The sequence below is a fragment of the Natator depressus genome, chromosome 2 (assembly GCF_965152275.1).
Source record: "Natator depressus isolate rNatDep1 chromosome 2, rNatDep2.hap1, whole genome shotgun sequence".
Classification (NCBI taxonomy): domain Eukaryota; kingdom Metazoa; phylum Chordata; order Testudines; family Cheloniidae; genus Natator; species Natator depressus.
In genome coordinates this window covers 44,407,173-44,426,058 of record NC_134235.1, presented here as the reverse complement: position 1 = coordinate 44,426,058, position 18,886 = coordinate 44,407,173, and the positions used below count along the sequence as shown (strand labels likewise).

General features: G+C 45.0%; 1 protein-coding gene across 1 annotated transcript in view; it reads left to right on the top strand.

The window, feature by feature from the left end:
• Positions 1-18,886, top strand: part of SLC26A7 (solute carrier family 26 member 7) — a 158,258-nt gene that overhangs the window by 114,175 nt on the left and 25,197 nt on the right. Inside the window, exons 13-14 of the mRNA XM_074944113.1 lie at positions 10,649-10,755; positions 13,601-13,667. Coding sequence (XP_074800214.1) covers positions 10,649-10,755; positions 13,601-13,667 — 174 coding nt within the window. The remainder of the gene's footprint in view (positions 1-10,648; positions 10,756-13,600; positions 13,668-18,886) is intronic.

Below are 18,886 nucleotides of genomic sequence, written 5' to 3'. Positions count from 1 at the left end.
CAGGACCGACCGACCAACTCAAAGTGGCACTAGACCCTGCCAGACCAATAGATGCAAAACCTGCCGACATATTTCCACTGCTACAATGATCAGCACCCCTCACAACACACCTTTCGAGATCCATGCGTCCTGCACATGTCTATCACAATACATGGTTTACTTCAAACCAGTGCACTAAATGCCCCAATAGCAACTATGTGGGTGAAACCAGATCATCACTATGCGCTCGAATGAACTCACACAGGAAAATGGTAAAAGACAAAAACCTCTGGGTGAACACTTTTCACAAGGAGTCATACATCCGATCTGTCAGTCCCAATCCTCAAAAGAAACCTGCACAACATTTTCAAAAGATGAGCCTGGGAGCTTAAATTCATAACTTAGCTAGATACTAAAAATCAAGGATTGAACAGAAACACTGTATTTATGGCTTATTACAACAATTTGCTGCAACCCACTAATAATGCCCCCTTCCCCACCAGCTCCTTCCCCTCTGCCCTTCCTTTCCTCCTTATGACTGGATGGGTGTTAAGGTAAACAATCTGTTCCACCTTGTATTTAGCAGTGACACTGAGTTAGTTTCCCAGACCTGCAGAAGAGTTCCATGTAAGCTCAAAAGCTTCTCTCTCTCACCAGCAGAAGTTGGTCCAATAAAAGATATTACCTCACTATTGGCAACGCATATGGGGGACATGAGGGTCCAGTGCCCCCCACCCCAGATTTCTGCTCAGCCTGCGGTGGGAGGGAGAGGGCTCTGTCCTTCTCCTGCCACGCCTGCCCCCCCCAGCACATTTGGCCCTGTCCCTGGCAGCTGAGCCTGGGTAGGGAGCAGAAGGTGTGGGACCAGCCGCTTCTCATACCAGCTGAGGATGGCTACTGCTTTGTGCAATGTGGCGACTGCCTGTGACAACCTGGCTGGTGAGGCGGCAGCAGCCCACCCCCTCCATTCCCCGCCCAGGCCTGGCTGCTGGGGACGGGCCGAGCAAGACAAAGCCACGCCCTGGCATGTTTCTGGCTTGCTTGACCCCTGTCCCTGGCAGCCAGGCCTGGGCAGGGAGTGGAGAGGGCGGGCCGCCACCGTCTCCCCTACTGGGCTGTCTCTCAGACAGCTGCCATGCTGTGCAGAGTCAGCGACCCGGAGTGGCCACCTTCAGCCGGCATGAGAAGTGGCTCCACCCTGCTCCCCGCCAGGGCCCAGCTGCCACGGAGAGCAGTCAAGCAAGCTGGGGTGAAGGGAATGCACAGTGGGAGAAGGACAGAGCCCCCTACAGGTACTTCTGGTGGGGTGGGGAGAGTGCTGAGGTCCCAGGCTGGGAGTAGGGTTGGGGTTGCTGGGAAAGGCACCTGGAGCAGGTTCCCTAGCCTCTGCTCAGCCAGAAGTAAGGGCATTGTCTGCACCCTGTACCTCCCCTACTGAGGTGTCCGCAAGCTCTGGGGGGAGCTATGAGTCTCCCCAGGCTGGGGCTGGGCCCAGAGGCACGTGCTTCCCGCTTCTATGGCCCCAGCCCCCAAGGAGCCGGCGGACTGGCTGCCCTGGCCCAGGGAGGTGGGGCTTGAAGTTCCTCCCAGAGACAGCACATGAGGGGGTCACATGTCCTCCCCTTTTTTTTGTGCCCCCCAGTATCAGGAGGCACAAGACTGCTTGTCTCTCTAATATCCTGGGATCAACATGGCTACAACAACACTGCATAAAACAATGGAAGATATCAAATTCTGCCATCTGAAATGAAAACTCCACAACATGAAGAAAAAGGAAGCAAAACTTAACAGTGACATCTACTTCCTGAGCAAATGCAAGAAACAAAGCATTATTCCCAGAGGTCTCACCATCTGTAACCCTCTGACCACTACATACAACTCCAAATATGCTGAACAGCTCTCCAGATGAACTTCAGAAAAACTGAGGAACCACTTACTGCACCTCACATACTCTGGAAGGAACCACCTTGAACAAGAAATCATGACATGCTCCCACACACTGGAAGAAAAAAAAATCAGGAAAGTTACCTGGAAGTCATACAAGAAATCCAAAACAACTATATATTAAAAAATCCCTGACGAGAGCCATCCAACACAAAAACAAAAAATTGAACCAACTACAACTACTCCACAACCCACAGAACACCAACTCCAGGAGAAACTATGGCACCAGTACCCATCATGTGGACATTACACGAAACCTAAACCTCATCAGATTATCAATACTACCCCTAATTGGAGGTGAATTATCTGTACTCTCTAAGGGACTGAACGTCTGCCCCACCACAGAACCTGATTCCATACTAGCATGTGGAAAACTAGAAGAATTCTTCCCCTGGCTCCACCTGAAAGAATTCTTGCACAACAGTGATGATACTACTCACAATTACCACGCCCCATCGACAATCATAAGAAAAAAGAATCATACATAGGCACCAACTTACTCAGCTCCTGGGGGGTGCTCAACCCCCACTCTGCCCCCATTTCACCCCATCCCCCAAGCCCTCCCCCTGCCTCTTTTCGCCCCCTCCCCCCACTCCTGAACAGCTGATCACGGTGGGAGGGGGAGGCACTGATCCATGGGCTGCCGATGGGAGCTGAGCACCCACTTTTTTTTCCCACGGGTGCTCCAGGGCTAGAGCACCCACAGAGTTGGTGCCTATGGAATCATCTGATTGGACAACAAATAGTGGATGAAACCATGCTCTTGATCATTATATTGATTGCTTCAGGAAGAAAATTGACTGAAATTCTTAACAAACAACATGTCCACCACAATCTCTCCACCACCACTGAGAGGACAGCTATACAGTCCCTGAAATCCAACTACCAGATAGTGATCCGACCAGCACGCAAAAGGGGTGCCATCGTAATCCTCAGCTGTGATGATTACATTTACGAGACCAACTGACAACACTCTGACACCATCACCTACTGTAAAGAACTCAAAGAAGACCCTTCAGCACAATTTACCCAGGAATTTAAGGATATCATCAAATCAGTTCCCAAACAACTCCAAGAGAAACTCTACAAACTCATCCCCCAGGAACGCACTCCAGGGACCTTTTACATGCTTCCCAAGATACACAAACAAGGGAACCCAGGCAGACCCATCATATCTGGTCGTGGCACTCTTACTGAAACAATATCAGGCCTCATAGAAACCATCTTCAAACCACAAACCACACAAAGGGCCAGATTCCTTCAGGACACAACTGACTTCCTCCACAAACCTCGCAACATTAACAGCCTCCCTCAGAACACCATCCTTAACACCATGGATGTCACCTTCCTTTACACCAACATCCCTCACAAAGTCGACATAGCTGCTTGCCTCAAATATTTACAAGACAATAGACAACCCGCAGATATCCGCCCCAAACACATCACCAAACTCATTCATTTAATCCTCACCCATAACAATTTTACATTCCCCAATGAATACTTTGTCCAAACCATGGGAACAGACATGGGTACTTGGATGGCTTCTCAATACGCCAACCTCTTCATGGGCCACCTTGAAGAAGAATGTCTGGACAAATGTACCACTATACCAACAATATACCTGAGATACATCGATGATATTTTGATCCCCTGGACAGATGACTTAAATGCTCTCATAGATTTCCACCTCAATGTCAACAACCACTATCCATCCATTTAAACTCTCACTGGAACACTCCGACACCAATGTCAACTTCATGAACACCATGATTAGCTTCAACAGTGGAACCCTACAGACAACTATATACAAGAAATGCATGGATCACCACATCTACTTTCATAGATCCAGTAACCACCCCAAACACACCAAGAAATCTGTTATCTACAGCCAGGCACAGAATACGCTCTGAGGAGAAAGTCTGAGATTTACACCTTAACACACTCAAACCCGTGTTCACCAAACAAGGACACTCCACCAGAGAAGTAGATCACAACATGAAACAGGCAACCCAAATACCCCAAGAGAACCTGCATCAATACAGAAATAAAACCCTCCCCAACCGCACCCTTCTAGATGTCACCTACCACTCCACACTGGAACCCACACAGGGTGTCATCAAACAACTACAGTGTATATTTAATGGGGACTCAAAAGCTTGTCTCTCTGATCAGCAGAAGTTGGTCCAATAAAAGCTATTACCTCACCCACTTTCCCCCTCTAATATCCTGGGAGCAACACAGCTACAACGACACTGCATACGTGGAATGTGTTACTGTTAAGGTTTGAAGAATGCTGTAGTTAAAATTATAAGCCTCTGCTATCTCTCTCAAAGTGGCTTGCCAAAGAAATCTTTGAGGTTTCTATGTTTTCTTTGTTGACCCTTGCAACAATCCATAAATTAGAATGTCCAGCAGATTATCAACAAAATTGCTTTTCTAAGAGTCTGAGTGCTACCCAGACTAACAAAGTACTGACTCATGGCCAACATAAACCTTGGAAAGGGTGATTGACATGTGAGAGGATGATTGCTTTGGCTCATCCACTCCAACTTTCTGTGTCTCTTGTTACAACTAAGATGAAGAATGGAAGTCTGTCAAAGGAGGGTTCTAAGTGCACTCACCAGCTTTCCTAAAATCAAATACTGCTTTGGTTCCTTCCACTGTCTTTTAGATTGCTCTAACATCCTCAGTAGCAGGAGGCTTTGGTGTCAGTTTATATATTGACTTCCTATCAAATAGAGGGTCTAGCAAAAAGATTCAGAGAATACATTGACATCACTAGTGGAGAAAGACATTTAAAGTATCTTAATTATTTATTACCTAGTATTACCTTAGTGCCCGGAAGCCCCAGTCAGGATTGGACCCCACTGCATTTGGTTCTGTACTAAGAGAGAAATACATATTGGTCCCTTTCCTGAAGACCTGGGGATTACAGAGGATGAGAAGCTGGATATGAGTCAGCAGTGTGCCCTTGTTGCCACGTGGGCAACAGTGATACTGCCAAGAATGACCTTGAGCAGATCACTGCAGACTACGTGGCTCTGGGAAGAAGGATAAAAGAGTTTGAGGCACAAATGATGTTCTCGTCCATCCTCCCCATGGAAGGAAAAGGCCTGGGTAGAGAACGTCGAATCGTGGAAGTCAACGAATGGCTATGCAGGTGGTGTCAGAGAGAAGGCTTTGGATTCTTTGACCATGGGATGGTGTTCCAAGAAGGAGGAGTGCTAGGCAGAGATGGGCTCCACCTAACGAAGAGAGGGAAGAGCATCTTCGCAAGCAGGCTGGCTAACCTAGTGAGGAGGGCTTTAAACTAGGTTCACCGGGGAAGGAGACCAAAGCCCTGAGGTAAGTGGGGAAGTGGGATACCGGGAGGAAGCACGAGCAGGAGAGCGCGAAAGGGGAGGGCTCCTGCCTCATACTGAGAAAGAGGGACGATCAGCGAGTTCTCTTAAGTGCCTATACACAAATGCAAGAAGCCTGGGAAACAAGCAAGAAGAACTGGAAATCCTGGCACAGTCAAGGAATTATGATGTGATTGGAATAACAGAGACTTGGTGGGATAACTCACATGACTGGAGTACTGTCATGGATGGATATAAACTGTTCAGGAAGGACAGGCAGGGCAGAAAAGGTGGGGGAGTTGCATTGTATGTAGGAGAGCAGTATGACTGCTCAGAGCTCCAGTATGGAACTGCAGAAAAACCTGAAAGTCTCTGGATTAAGTTTAGAAGTGTGAGCAACAAGGGTGATGTCGTGGTGGGAGTCTGCTATAGACCACCGGACCAGGGGGATGAGGTGGACGAGGCTTTCTTCCGGCAACTCGCAGAAGCTACTAGATCGCACGCCCTGGTTCTCATGGGAGACTTCAGTCACCCTGATATCTGCTGGGAGAGCAAAACAGTGGTGCACAGACAATCCAGGAAGTTTTTGGAAAGTGTAGGAGACAATTTTCTGGTGCAAGTGCTGGAGGAACCAACTAGGGGCAGAGCTCTTCTTGACCTGCTGCTCACAAACCAGGAAGAATTAGTAGGGGAAGCAAAAGTGGATGGGAATCTGAGAGGCAGTGACCATGAGATGCTCGAGTTCAGGATCCTGACACAAGGAAGAAAGGAGAACAGCAGAATACGGACCCTGGACTTCAGAAAACCAGACTGACTCCCTCAGAGAACTGATGGGCAGGATCCCCTGGGAGAATAACATGAGGGGGAAACGAGTCCAGGAGAGCTGGCTTTATTTTAAAGAATCCTTATTGAGGTTACAGGGCCAAACCATCCAGATGTGTAGAAAGAATAGTAAATATGGCAAGTGACCAGCTTGGCTTAACAGTGAAATCCTTGCTGATCTTAAACACAAAAAAGATGCTTACAAGAAGTGGAAGATTGGACAAATGACCAGGGATGAGTATAAAAATATTGCTCAGGCATGCAGTAGTGAAATCAGGAAGGCCAAATCACACTTGGAGTTGCAGCTAACAAGAGATGTTAAGAGTAACAAGAAGGGTTTCTTCAGGTGTGTTAGCAACAAGAAGAAAGTCAAGGAAAGTGTGGGCCACTGACTGAATGAGGGAGGCAACTTAGTGACAGAGGATGTGGAAAAGGTGAATGTACTCAATGCTTTTTTTGCCTCGGTCTTCACAGACAAGGTCAGCTCCCACACTGCTGTCCTGGGCAACACAGTATGGGGAGGAGGTGAGCAGCCCTCAGTGGTGAAAGAAGTGGCTAGGGACTATTTAGAAAAGCTGGATGAGCACAAGTCCATGGGGCCGGATGTGCTGCATCCGAGAGTGCTAAAGGAGTTGGCAGATGTGATTGCAGAGCCATTGTCCATTATCTTTGAAAACTCATGGCGATCGGGAGAGGTCCCGGACGACTGGAAAAAGGGTAATGTAGTGCCCATCTTTAAAAAAAGGGAAGAAGGAGCATCCGGGGAACTACAGGCCAGTCAGCCTCACCTCAGTCCCTGGAAAAATCATGGAGCAGATCCTCAAGGAATCAATTCTGAAGCACTTAGACGAGAGGAAAGTGATCAGGAACAGTCAGTATAGATTCACCAAGGGCAAGCCATGCCTGACTAATTGCCTTCTTTGACAAGATAACTGGCTCTGTGGATGAGGGGAAAGCAGTGGACGTGTTATTCCTTGACTTTAGCAAAGCTTTTGACACTGTCTCCCACAGTATTATTGCCAGCAAGTTAAAGAAGTATGGGCTGGATGAATGGACTATAAGGTGGATAGAAAGCTGGCTAGATTGTCGGGCTCAACGGGTAGTGATCCATGGCTAGTTGGCAGCTGGTATCAAGTGGAGTGCCCCAAGGGTCAGTCCTGGGGCCAGTTTTGTTCAATATCTTTCTTAATGATCTGGAGGATGGTGTGGAGTTTTAGGTTGGATATTAGGAAAAACTGTTTCACTAGGAGGGTAGTGAAGCACTGGAATGGGTTACCTAGGGAGGTGGTGGAATCTCCTTCCTTTGAGGTTTTTAAGGTCAGGCTTGACAGAGCCCTGGCTGGGATGATTTAGTTGGGGATTGGTCCTGCTTTGAGCAGGGGGTTGGACTAGATGACCTCCTGAGGTCCCTTCCAACCCTGATATTCTATGACTCCATCAGTCCCTCAATAAGAAGCTTGGGCTTCCTTAATTCCCAACCCCCCACCTTCAGTTGCCTGGGGAACTCTCCTTTCCTCCTGGCTTGGGTGCTGTTGACTAGGGGCTTATACGGTTTCTCCTATGGGGTCAGTCTTTTCTCTTATGAACACAGAATGTGTCCATGGGGATAGTTGCTTCAGAAATCATACAGTGAGGCTTCGCCAGCTCCCTCTGGACAAGGGAGCAAGCTAAGGCTGTATCCACAAGGCCACGCTGGAGTTTTCTCCTAGTCCCAGCCCAGCCACAAAACTCAGCAAAACCACAGTCCATATACAGGCAGTCCCTTTTTGTGTGTCTCTGTCACCCACACTAATAGCATGTAACGGGTTGAACCCCAGCCAGAACTCCTTGGGGTCTTCTTTCTTGCTCTCTGCACCCCTTCCTGCTGTGTGTTCTCCAGTATTCCTCCCAAGCTCTAGACCCTTATACGGTTGTCCCTCTTTCCCAGAAAAGTCTGGCTCTGTGTATTCCTCAGTCAATTTCACAGCTGCATCCACTTTACCTGGTCGATGCCGTCTAACCCACGCTCACAGGTTCTTGGGGAGGACTTGAAGGAACTGTTCTAGCCCTAGAGCATCCATTATTTCCCCCATTGCTTGGGTGTCTCAACCAGCAGGTGGCCAGTCCATAAAGCCTTGGGTGAATGCCTGGGCCTGTAAACGCCCAGTCCACCTTGTGGATCAGAACTTCTGGTGGTGCTTCTCAGTGGACAGACTCACCTGATCCAAGATGGTTGCCCTCATCACCTCATAATTCCTGGCCTGCTCCTCACTCATAGCCATATAGGCCGCTTGGGCTTCCTTTGCCAGATAGGGAGCCAGCCGCAGAGCCCAGGTTGCCCTGTCCCAACCTGCACCCATAGTGATCCTCTCCAAAATGCCCAGGAATGCATCAGGGTCATCTGCAGGGCCAATCTTATGTAGTCCTAGGCCCTGTATCCAGGCATCATCCCCCACCATGGGACTCACCACCTTCTGTAGGAGATGCTGCTGCACATTAGTTTGTTCCCTTATGAAATCTTGCAAGCTATTCTGTTGCTCTGCCTGCCAGGTAAGCAAAGCTTGCTTTTCCATGTTGGTGGGATTGTTCAAATCTTTGCAGGGTCTTCTGCATTTCTTCTTACTGTTTTACCAGCCAATACAGGGTCTCCTCCATCATCCAGGCCACGAAACCTTGTGCTGGCGAAGATCCCAGACAAGCCCCCACATCGCAGGCTCACTTGCTCCTGCCCCTGCTCAAGTCCACAAACCCCTCAGAGACCTTCACGCTGATAAAACACCCAGTGCAGTTTATTTACAATGTTGATTCCCACCACCCTTGTACACCATTCAGCCTTATTCCCACAGACTTTGGGAGCCTTCAGCCCCAGAGGTAAGCGGGGAAGATCAATCTCTCTCCCTACTTCCTTTTTTTGCCTAATGGCTTAATTAGCCTCCCAGCTCTCCTCCACCCCCTTTCCTCCCCCATTAGGTAGGTACAGTTCTTCTTAACAAGGTCTGTTCTGCAGTGTTTAAGTGAAGCTCAGTGACCAGAAAGCTGGCTCAGCTGTTATTGCCCAGCATTCTCTCCCACCCTCCTCCCTGAGGGCCTATCCTTTCTTTAAAATTTTGTTTATTTCATCCCAATCCCAAACTGGGCACAGTTCTTCCTTGCTGCGGGTCTGTCTTCCTGCTCTCTTGGCACTTCTTCCCTGGAGTTTGGCCTCCTCCACAGGCTTCCTTTCTGATGCTTGTTAACTCTTGGCCCTGAAAGAACCTTCTTATTCCCTGCAGTGTCTGCAGGTATCAACCTAGACCACCTACAGCTGTCCTCCCCTTTATAAGTTCCCGCTGCCTTTCCTTGAGCCCAGTTGCGCAGCAGGTAACCAGTCCAGATGCCCTTTGACTCTGCTCCGTTTATTGAAGGGCCCAGTTACATGTGGCAACAGTTTTGCATACCAGTGAAATATACTTTTAAAAAAGATGTTAACAATCTCTGATCACTCCTGGCTTGATCCATGCTCCAGCAAACTTCTATAGTAATTGTGACATGAGCAGCATAATACTTTCTGGGGTTTCATAACAGAGCAGAGCTGTTGGACCTACATTAAGAATGAAAACAAAGTCAGTTCCAAGGTGCAAATCTTCAGCCTGGGCATCTGCTTCTGAGGGTGTAAAATTCCTTGTTGACATTATTGTGCCTCTGTAAATATGTATATGCGCTCTTGAACAATGTTTACACTTGCATGCACACGAATGAATGAATGAATGCTGTTGCAAATTCTAACACTTGGGTGCTGTCTAGTGTGCATGTGTAACTGACAGGACAGTCTGACTCCTTTTAAGAGTACCAATGTAGGAGTTTTTAAAGTGTGTTTGTACCTGTGAATCTGTGTTTGCATGTGCTCACTTGGAAGCTACTGAGAGGCCTGGCTGAAAAATGTGGCCTATAAAACGTAATGCGCTGAATCACTCACTTAGCCTGGCTAAGTTTCCAACATATATTGCAATAGATGAGCATAAGTTTTGTCAAAAGTTTTACAAATGACCTTTAATTATTAGGAGCAATCATGTTTACACATTCTGCTGATCGTTAAACCAGTTATAGAGTAGAATAAGTGTTAATTTATAATTCCTTTCCTACTTCACTGTGGAAAAAGAACCGCTAATTCATACTGCATGTGGCATTGTGTAAAAGGAGGCAGGATTTTTAAAACGTGTGCAGTGAACAAGTTGTCATTAACTTGCCAACCTGGAAAATGAAATGTATAGAGCCTTGGCAAAAACCAAGTTGTGTTCAGCCTGAATAACATTGCTACTGTAGCAATGTATGTCATTACAAGAGCTTCAGAAATGGACTTCTATGACCCTAAACTTGTTAGAGTGTCAGATCACTTGTGTTCTCAGAGGGCGAGGTAAAATTTTAATGGATAATTCAGTTTTCCTCGTTTGCCAGTTCAGAGATGTCTGGCTGCAATCTCTTGTTATCGTTCTAATTTAAGCCTCTTGCTGGTAACTTTAAACATATTTATTCCCAATTAAAAATAATTATACAGCTTTATGGAGAGCTTAAACTAACTGTGTCTTTTGTTTCCTTTGTTGAAGAGCATATGGGTTAGTACCTATGTATTTACAGTTTGCTTTGCTGCTAACGTGGGACTATTGTATGGAGTTGTCTGCACTATAGTTATAGTGATTTTCCGCTTCCAAAGGTGAGACATCATTTGTTCTTGAAATGTTCTAGAAGCAAATCATTGTGACATATATTGCTACACTCTCAGTATAGATGTACAATGCAAATCATTGTGACATATATTGCTACACTCTCAGTATAGATGTACAATACACTGGGTTAAATAATGAAACCTCATTTTTTGTAACTAACAGAAAATTGTAGATATAGGGACACTAAAAATGAGTGATTATTTTTATAATGCCCTAACTACTAAGTACAGTAATGGCCTTGAAATGCACTGCGTGGAGTGTCTTAATGCTCTTGTAAAAAGGAATTTACACGTACAAATAAAAAGAAAACCAGTCAGACCGGTACATTTCCAGGACATTAAAGAATTCTAAAACAGTTTCATAACGTGAAATTATTTTATGATTTTTTAAAATAATTACAAATCTCTATGACACATAAACCAAAGCTAGGGTAAGATCAATAATAAGATCAATACAAATTTCCTTCCATTAGAGCCTTTTTTTGCTCACTGAAAAGTGCAGGGTATCCGGCAAGCCTTAGTTACTGAGTGTTATTATCAACCTCTAGCTACTGTACTGAAGGAGATGCCAGCTGACATTCTACACATTTTAAAATGTTGTAATAAAAGCCAATAGGAAAACCATTCCAGAGTCTAAAGAAAAAAAAACCACACACTGAAAATTCTGTGTATAAGTTCCAAAAAATAAACAATGGGAAAAAAACTACAAATAGCACATATTAATATGTATTATTTTCACAGTGCAACTAAATAACTATGCTTAGGTTTTGAATAAAGGAAAATATTCTTTGAGGTCAGTGATCCTCCCAGTGCTGGTAAACCAATGAACTTATAAGTTACCAACCCCATGCGACGGGTTGCCAGCATGCATGCAGAACTTCATTGAAGTTAAGTACAGTATAGAGAGCCTGATTCAATGCACGTTGAACTAATGGGGCTCCTGCTGGGTATGGGGTCTGTCCTTCCAGAATGATTTGCATGATGCAGGATTAGGGTGAAAATAGGATAAAAATGCTCAGTGATTATAATTACAGTAGATGACTTCTGATTGAATTCATCAGTGCAGTTTTGGCAGCCTCCTGTTTGAGATCCACTGATGACCAGCACTGCATAAGAGCTAGAAATTACTTATTAATGAACAAAATGTACATGTCTGGAAAGTCCTGTTAGTAAGGAAAAGGCCAAATTCTGATTTCAGTTACACCTTGTGACTGGGTGTTTGGTTTTCCACAGGGGGGAATTTGGCCCAAAGTTTGGCCATAAGTCTGAACCAACACCAACTGAAGTCAATGGGAGTCTTTTGAATCAGGTCCCATGTGATCATCATTGTAATAAGGATGATGAAAGGCATAAGGTCCCCGAGCCCTGAGGGATGACTGGTGCCTCCCATGCTGGCCGGGGCATGATCTAAAGGGGAGGTCATGTGTCCCCCCCCACCTGCCAACCTCGTCCTGGGGCCACCACTCTCTCCCACCCCACATTACCTGCAGGAGGAACACTCTGTCCTCCCACTGCACCTAGTCCCCCTCCCGGCAGGCAGGAGCCCAGAGGGGTGCAGGAGGGAGCCGCTTCTAATGCTGGCTCCTCCTGGTCGCTGCTCTGCAGCCCGGCAGCTGCCTGAGAGAGCCTGGTTGGGGAGGCAGCTTCTGCTCCCTGCCTGGGCTCGACTGCCGGGAACCACTGCTGAGTGAGCCAGAAACGTGCTGTGGGGAGGGAGTCTCTAGCTTGCTCAGCCCCCAGGCACCTGAAGCTGGGCGGTGCGTGGAAGCCACTTCCCCAGCCAGGCCCTCTCAGGCAGCCCCAGCCCGCCACACTGCACAGCAGTCTCCGAGTGGCCGGAAGGAGCTGGTCCTGTCCCTTCCACTCCTGGCCTCCCCACCCCTTCCACTCCCTGGCACTGGGGCACTTGCCCTGGGCCCCCCACCCCGCCTCTTCCTGTCCCCGCTCCACCCCCACCCCACTGCTTCCCACCCTGTTCGGCCTCCCCCCCCTTCTTACTGCATCCTGTCCTCCCCCTCCAGCACATCGTGCACATCGCTGAAATGCTGTTCTGCAGCAGGCAGGCTGGAGATACTGTGGGGGAGGGGACGCGCTGATCGGCAGGGCCTGCTGCTGGCAGGAGGCGGAGCAGTGGCTTAGCCAGGTGGAAAAAACAGGGGGAGCGGAGATTAAAGAAAAAAAAGGTACCTCCCCCTGGTACTCACCCGGCGGTGCTCTGGGTCTTCAGCAGCACTTTCGCGTGGGGTCCTTCACTGGCTCCTTCACACTGTAAAAGGCGCCAAAGAATTAAAAAGGTGCCACTTGGGCTCGGTGAGGGCCTAGCTACGCTACTGGGAAGGAGGGCACCACCAGTGGGTGCTGAGCACCCACTGTTTTTTTTCTGGGGGTGCTCCAGCCCCAAAGCACCCCTGGAGTCAGTGCCTATTAATATAGTAACAGAGGCATAACAGGAGTAACATTTACATAATTGAAGATTATTATTTTTCAAAGAAGTCCCATTTTTCTTATTTTAAAATTTCTGCACTTTTACTTTTCAATTTAAAGTAATATACTATAACAACTTTTCAGAATTTAAAGAGGCTACAGAACCAACCTAAGCCTATCTAGCATTTGTACACCTGAAGGATATTTTTCCTAGTAACTGGCTGTCATGATTTTTATAGAGTGATTACAATATAAAATGTACTTTAAACATGCAAAAAATATATATAGCAATTCTATTGTTAGAACACTGTAGCTCTCTATGTTATATTTTAGGCCTGTATCTCTACCTACCTATATTCAAGATTACTGATGATCTGCTTTACAACTTTTCTCCCTGTATTGATTACAGAGCAAAGACACTGAGTTTGAAAAATATGAAAGAAGTAGAATGTGAATTCAAAACAGAAGCTGATTGTGTAAGTGTACTATTCCTCGATTCTTCTATCCCTTATTAATCTATATCTTTTTTATCTCCCGTAGTTTGTTACAAAGGTTATAAGAGTAAGTGCACTCAAAAAATTACAATTACATGGCCATTTCTAAAACCAGTGGAAATATATGCCATGGAGATCTTGTGCTTTGGGTCTCTTTATGGGTTTCTATTATGTATGAAGAATATAAAGTTTATGTAAAAATTAAGGGTTCTAGTCAATGGTTATCTTTGGTTCCATGGATATGAAATTCTGTGAATTTCAATTTATGGAAGTTCATCTTCTGTTGGAGTTTGTCTCTCATGGGAAAAGCTGCCTGAGTCCCACAGGTTTTGGGGGATCTACTAGTGACCAGTGGTTTCCAAACAGTTACTACTTGTCTCTTTCCTTCTGTTTGATTTCCTATTTCTCTGCAACCCTTTGGCACTCTGTATGTGCATGAGCCCCTTCCCAGCCATGATTCAGTCCCATCTGCTCATCCTGAACCTGATTTTTCACAGTGCACCCACATGTGGTGGGAAAAGGGAGGTGGGTTGCATGGAGCTGGCACAGACCACTTTAAACACCTCTCAGCCAAGATCACCTTGGTCAGGATGCACTTGAGAAGTAGATGGAATGATCCTACCTCAAGAGACTGTTTTCTGAACTTGCATTCTCACCCGTCTTTTATCCTCCCTATCACAGATTGCAGATTTTTTGCTTATTTTCCATTATAGTTATGATTACTTTGTATTACAATAGTACCTGTGGGTTCCAGGTGGGATCAGGGCTCCATTGTGCCAGGTACTCTACACATACAAAATCAGAAACACCCTGCTCAAATAGACAGACAGACCAAAAGTTAGATGGGAAACAGAGGTGCAGTCAGGGGTTCTATAACAGTTTTTATAGTGTCAGTGCTTCGAGCCATTGATCCAAACTGTAAAGCCTGTATATAATGGAAACCACTTCAAGCCAGAGGATGTGGCAGCACTCCCCTCCCCCTCGCTTCTCCAGTTCGAGCACCTATGGGTGCAGTGACTTGCCCAAATCAAACAGCACGTCAGTGGCTGTGCTAAAAACAGAGCCAACCTCTCCAGATTCCTAGTCCAATGCCATATCTAATAAACCATTCTGCCTCTCAGTTTCTGCTGTGTCCACATGACTTTTCAAGTATGCATCCATCCAGTCTTCTTAATAGTTCAGTTAGCAACATGACTGACAGTTATTACCTCATTAATTTCAGAGTAGCAGCCATGTTAGTCTGTATCCGCAAAAAGAAAAGGAGGGCTTATAGCACTTTAGAGACTAACCAATTTATTTGAGCATGAGCTTTCGTGAGCTACAGCTCACTTCATCGGATGCATTCAGTGGAAAATATTTTGGGGGGAAAGACGTTTCCAAGTGGGCTCTTTCCCTGTTCTTTGTGTAACACTGGTGGTGGCAGCATAAGGTCCAAGGACAAAAGGTAAAAGTTTGTACCTTGGGGAAGGTTTAACCTAAGCTGGTAAAAATAAGCTTAGGGGGTCTTTCATGCAGGTCCCCACATCCGTACCTGAATGCATCTGATAAAGTGAGCTGTAGCTCACGAAAGCTTATGCTCAAATAAATTGGTTAGTCTCTAAGGTGCCATAAGTCCTCCTTTTCTTTTTACCTCATTAGTGAGACTCTCCCATTCAAATCATTCTTTTTTGATATCTGAATTATGTCTTGAATCTGGGTTATCTTGGACTCAAAAGTTGAGAGTTTGCCCAAGAGGATTTACTATTTGGCACGCTGAAACATTTTGAGTGACAAGGCTGAAAACAATGGTAAGCGAGAGAGAGGAGGATTCTAAAACACTAATTAAAAACAATGGTGTGACACCTGTCCCAGTTGTTGATTATTAGATCAAATTTCAGTATTAAGAAAAAAAAGTTAAAGGAACTTTGTTAGAGTTACATGACCCAAAATTTGATCTATATTTCTTTCTCTTGAAAAATATTTTTAAAAATTCCTTATATCTCTTTTCTCCAAGTCTCTGCTTTAGCTCTCTTTTTTCCTAAATCACCAAGAAAGATCAATGCCTGAGAACATACAACAACAAACTAGCATACATACAGTGGAGGGAATAAAGTTTTAGTAAGGAAGCAGATTTCTCAAGAGTTTATTACAAAAAACAAAGAGGAAAAACATTTTCAAGATTAAGAAATCTGCCTTGGCACATGCCTTTTAACTTAATTTAGAACTGCTGGGTTGCAGTTGTTTACAGTGAGTTTTTAAATGTGTGAATGCTGGAGTTGTTGAGGCTCCCCTTGAAAATGACAACTTAGAGATAAACAGGATACTTAAACATGAAAATATGCAAATTTAATCAGCTGTCATACTATCAAGGTACTGTGGATTTATAGGGGTTATTCCATCAATAAGCAAACAGAAACTTCAATATGGAAAAAAGATTGAGAGAATGCTTCTCAAAAAACATATGTGAAACATGTCACATCACAGATACTGTTAAGATCAAACTCTTGCCAAAATGTATCTGGTGCTGAGTAATGGATGCAGCAGCTGTGGATGTCCTTAGGAAACTAGTGAATAGGCTGCTTCAAACAGTTTTCTTTCCTCGGGAAGGATACATTGTAAAGGATCTCAGTTTTTCTCAGAATGATAGAGATCAAATTTTGAAATGCATCCAGAATGCAGATAGAACTAAACCAGATCTGAATTTGTCACAGTTCCCCTCAACCATGTCCTGAGGAAAAGTTTGATTTTGACAGGGTCTCCTGGTTGGTATTCTTGGACTGGGAGGGTTTTGGCTGTAATGAAATGCTAAAATATATTATACTGTTCAGCCACTAGGTAGTGCTGTGTGTAACATATCTTATTTAAGCTAACCTGAGCCATTCTTAGGTTTCAGAGTAGAAGCCGTGTTAGTCTGTATCCGCAAAAAGAACAGGAGTACTTGTGGCACCTTAGAGACTAACAAATTTATTAGAGCATAGGCTTTCGTGGGCTACAGTCCACTTCATTGGATGCGTAGAATGGAACATATAGTAAGAAGATATATGTATATATACATACAGAGAAGGTGGAAATTGCCATACAAACTGTAAGAGTGTAATTAATTAAGATGAGCTATTATCAGGAGGAGAAAAAAACTTTTGTAGTGATAATCAAGACGGCCCATTTAGACAGTTGACAAGAAGGTGTGAGGATACTTAACATGGGGAAATAGATTCAATATGTGTAATGACCCAGCCACTCCCAGTCTCTATCAAACCCAAGTTAATAGTGTCTAGTTTACATATTAATTCAAGCTCAGCAGTTTCTCGTTGGAGTCTGTTTTTGAAGCTTTTCTGTTGCAAAATTGCCACCCTTAAGTCTTTTACTGAGTGGTCAAAGAGGTCAAAGTGTTCTACCGGTTTATGATTCCTGATGTCAGATTTGTGTCCATTTATTCTTTTGCGTAGAGACTGTGTGGTTTGGCCAATGTATGTGGCAGAGGGGCATTGCTGGCACATGATGGCATATATCACATTGGTAGATGTGCAGGTGAACGAGCCCCTGATGGTGTGGCTAATGTGATTAGGTCCTATGATGGTGTCACTTGAATAAATGTGTGGACAGAGTTGGCATTGGGCTTTGTTGTAAGGATAGGTTCCTGGGTTAATGTTTTTGTTGTGTGGTGTGTGGTTGCTGGTGAGTATTTGCTTCAGGTTGGGGGCCTGTCTGTAAGCGAGGACTTGTCTGTCTCCCAATATGTGAGAGTGAGAGATCATTAAGGAAATTATCTCAACATTATCTGATTCTCAAGTATTATGATGTGAACAAACCCACAGTGGCCAAGGTTGATGCAAGCAGCTATGGCCTAGGTGGTGTATTGTTGCAACAACATGGATCTGGGTGGAAGCTAGTTGAAAGTTGCTCACACACACTAAACAGAAGCAGAAAAACTATGTGCACAGATTGAAAAGGAGTGCCTAGCAAACATATGGGCATATGAGAACGTTTACAGATATCTGTGCAGATTGGATTAATTTACACTTATAACAGATCATAAACCACTGATCAGCAGAAAAGAACTGGATTAAGTGCTGTTGAGATGCCACCATATATTGAAAAGGTCAATTCAGTTTAACACAATTGCTAAATATGTTTCTGGGAGAAATCTGATAGTAGCAGATACTCTCTCATGGAGCTTAGTATTGTACTCAATTACTCATGAGCTCAAAAATTATGTAAAGGATGTGGATGCTATGGACTCGTGCAGACCAGTGTCAGAAAAGTACACCTGCTACAATAAGTGACCTTGACTGACACACAACTTCAAGAAGTTCTAAGTGATCACTTAAGATGAGCTATTACCAGCAGGAGAGCGGGCGCTGGCGGTTCAGATGATGAAGATGTCATCAATATAGTGCAAGTAGAGTAGGGGCATTAGGGGATGAGAGCTGAGGAAGCGTTGTTCTAAGTCAGCCATAAAAACGTTGGCATAGTGTGGGGCCATGCGGGTACCCATAGCAGTGCCGCTGATTTGAAGGAATACATTGTCCCCAAATGTGAAATAGTTATGGGTGAGGACAAAGTCACAAAGTTCAGCCACCAGGTTTGCCATGACATTATTGGGGATACTGTTCCTGATGGCTTGTAGTCCATCTTTGTGTGGAATGTTGGTGTAGAGGGCTTCTACATCCATAGTGGCCAGGATGGTGTTTTCAGGAAGATCACCGATGGATTCTCCTGCTGGTAATAGCTCATCTTAAGGGATCACTCTCCTTACAGCATGTATGATAACACCCATTTTTTCATGTTGTGTGTGTATAAATCTCCTCACTGTATTTTCCACTGAATGCATCTGATGAAGTGAGCTGTAGCTCACGAAAGCTTAAGCTCAAATAAATTGGTTAGTCTCTAAGGTGCCACAAGTACTCCTTTTCTTTTTAAAGAACTTATGTATACTTTTACAACAGGCCTCACTCAGTTTGAGAACTGCTGGATCCAGAATCTGGTGACTGTGTTTGTGTCAAATTGGATGGAGAAAAAGGATAGACAACTCCAGCTGTAGTAAAGAAAAAGAATTCATTGCCAATGTCCTATGCTATTGAGAACAACAGACTTGGAGAGTTCAGTAGAAACCTTCAACATCTGTGGTGTGTCCCTCAAAAAGAACAATCAACAGAGCAAACTCTATAGATGGTGGATGTGGAACAAGACGACAACGACTTAGAGATTCCATACCAACAGCA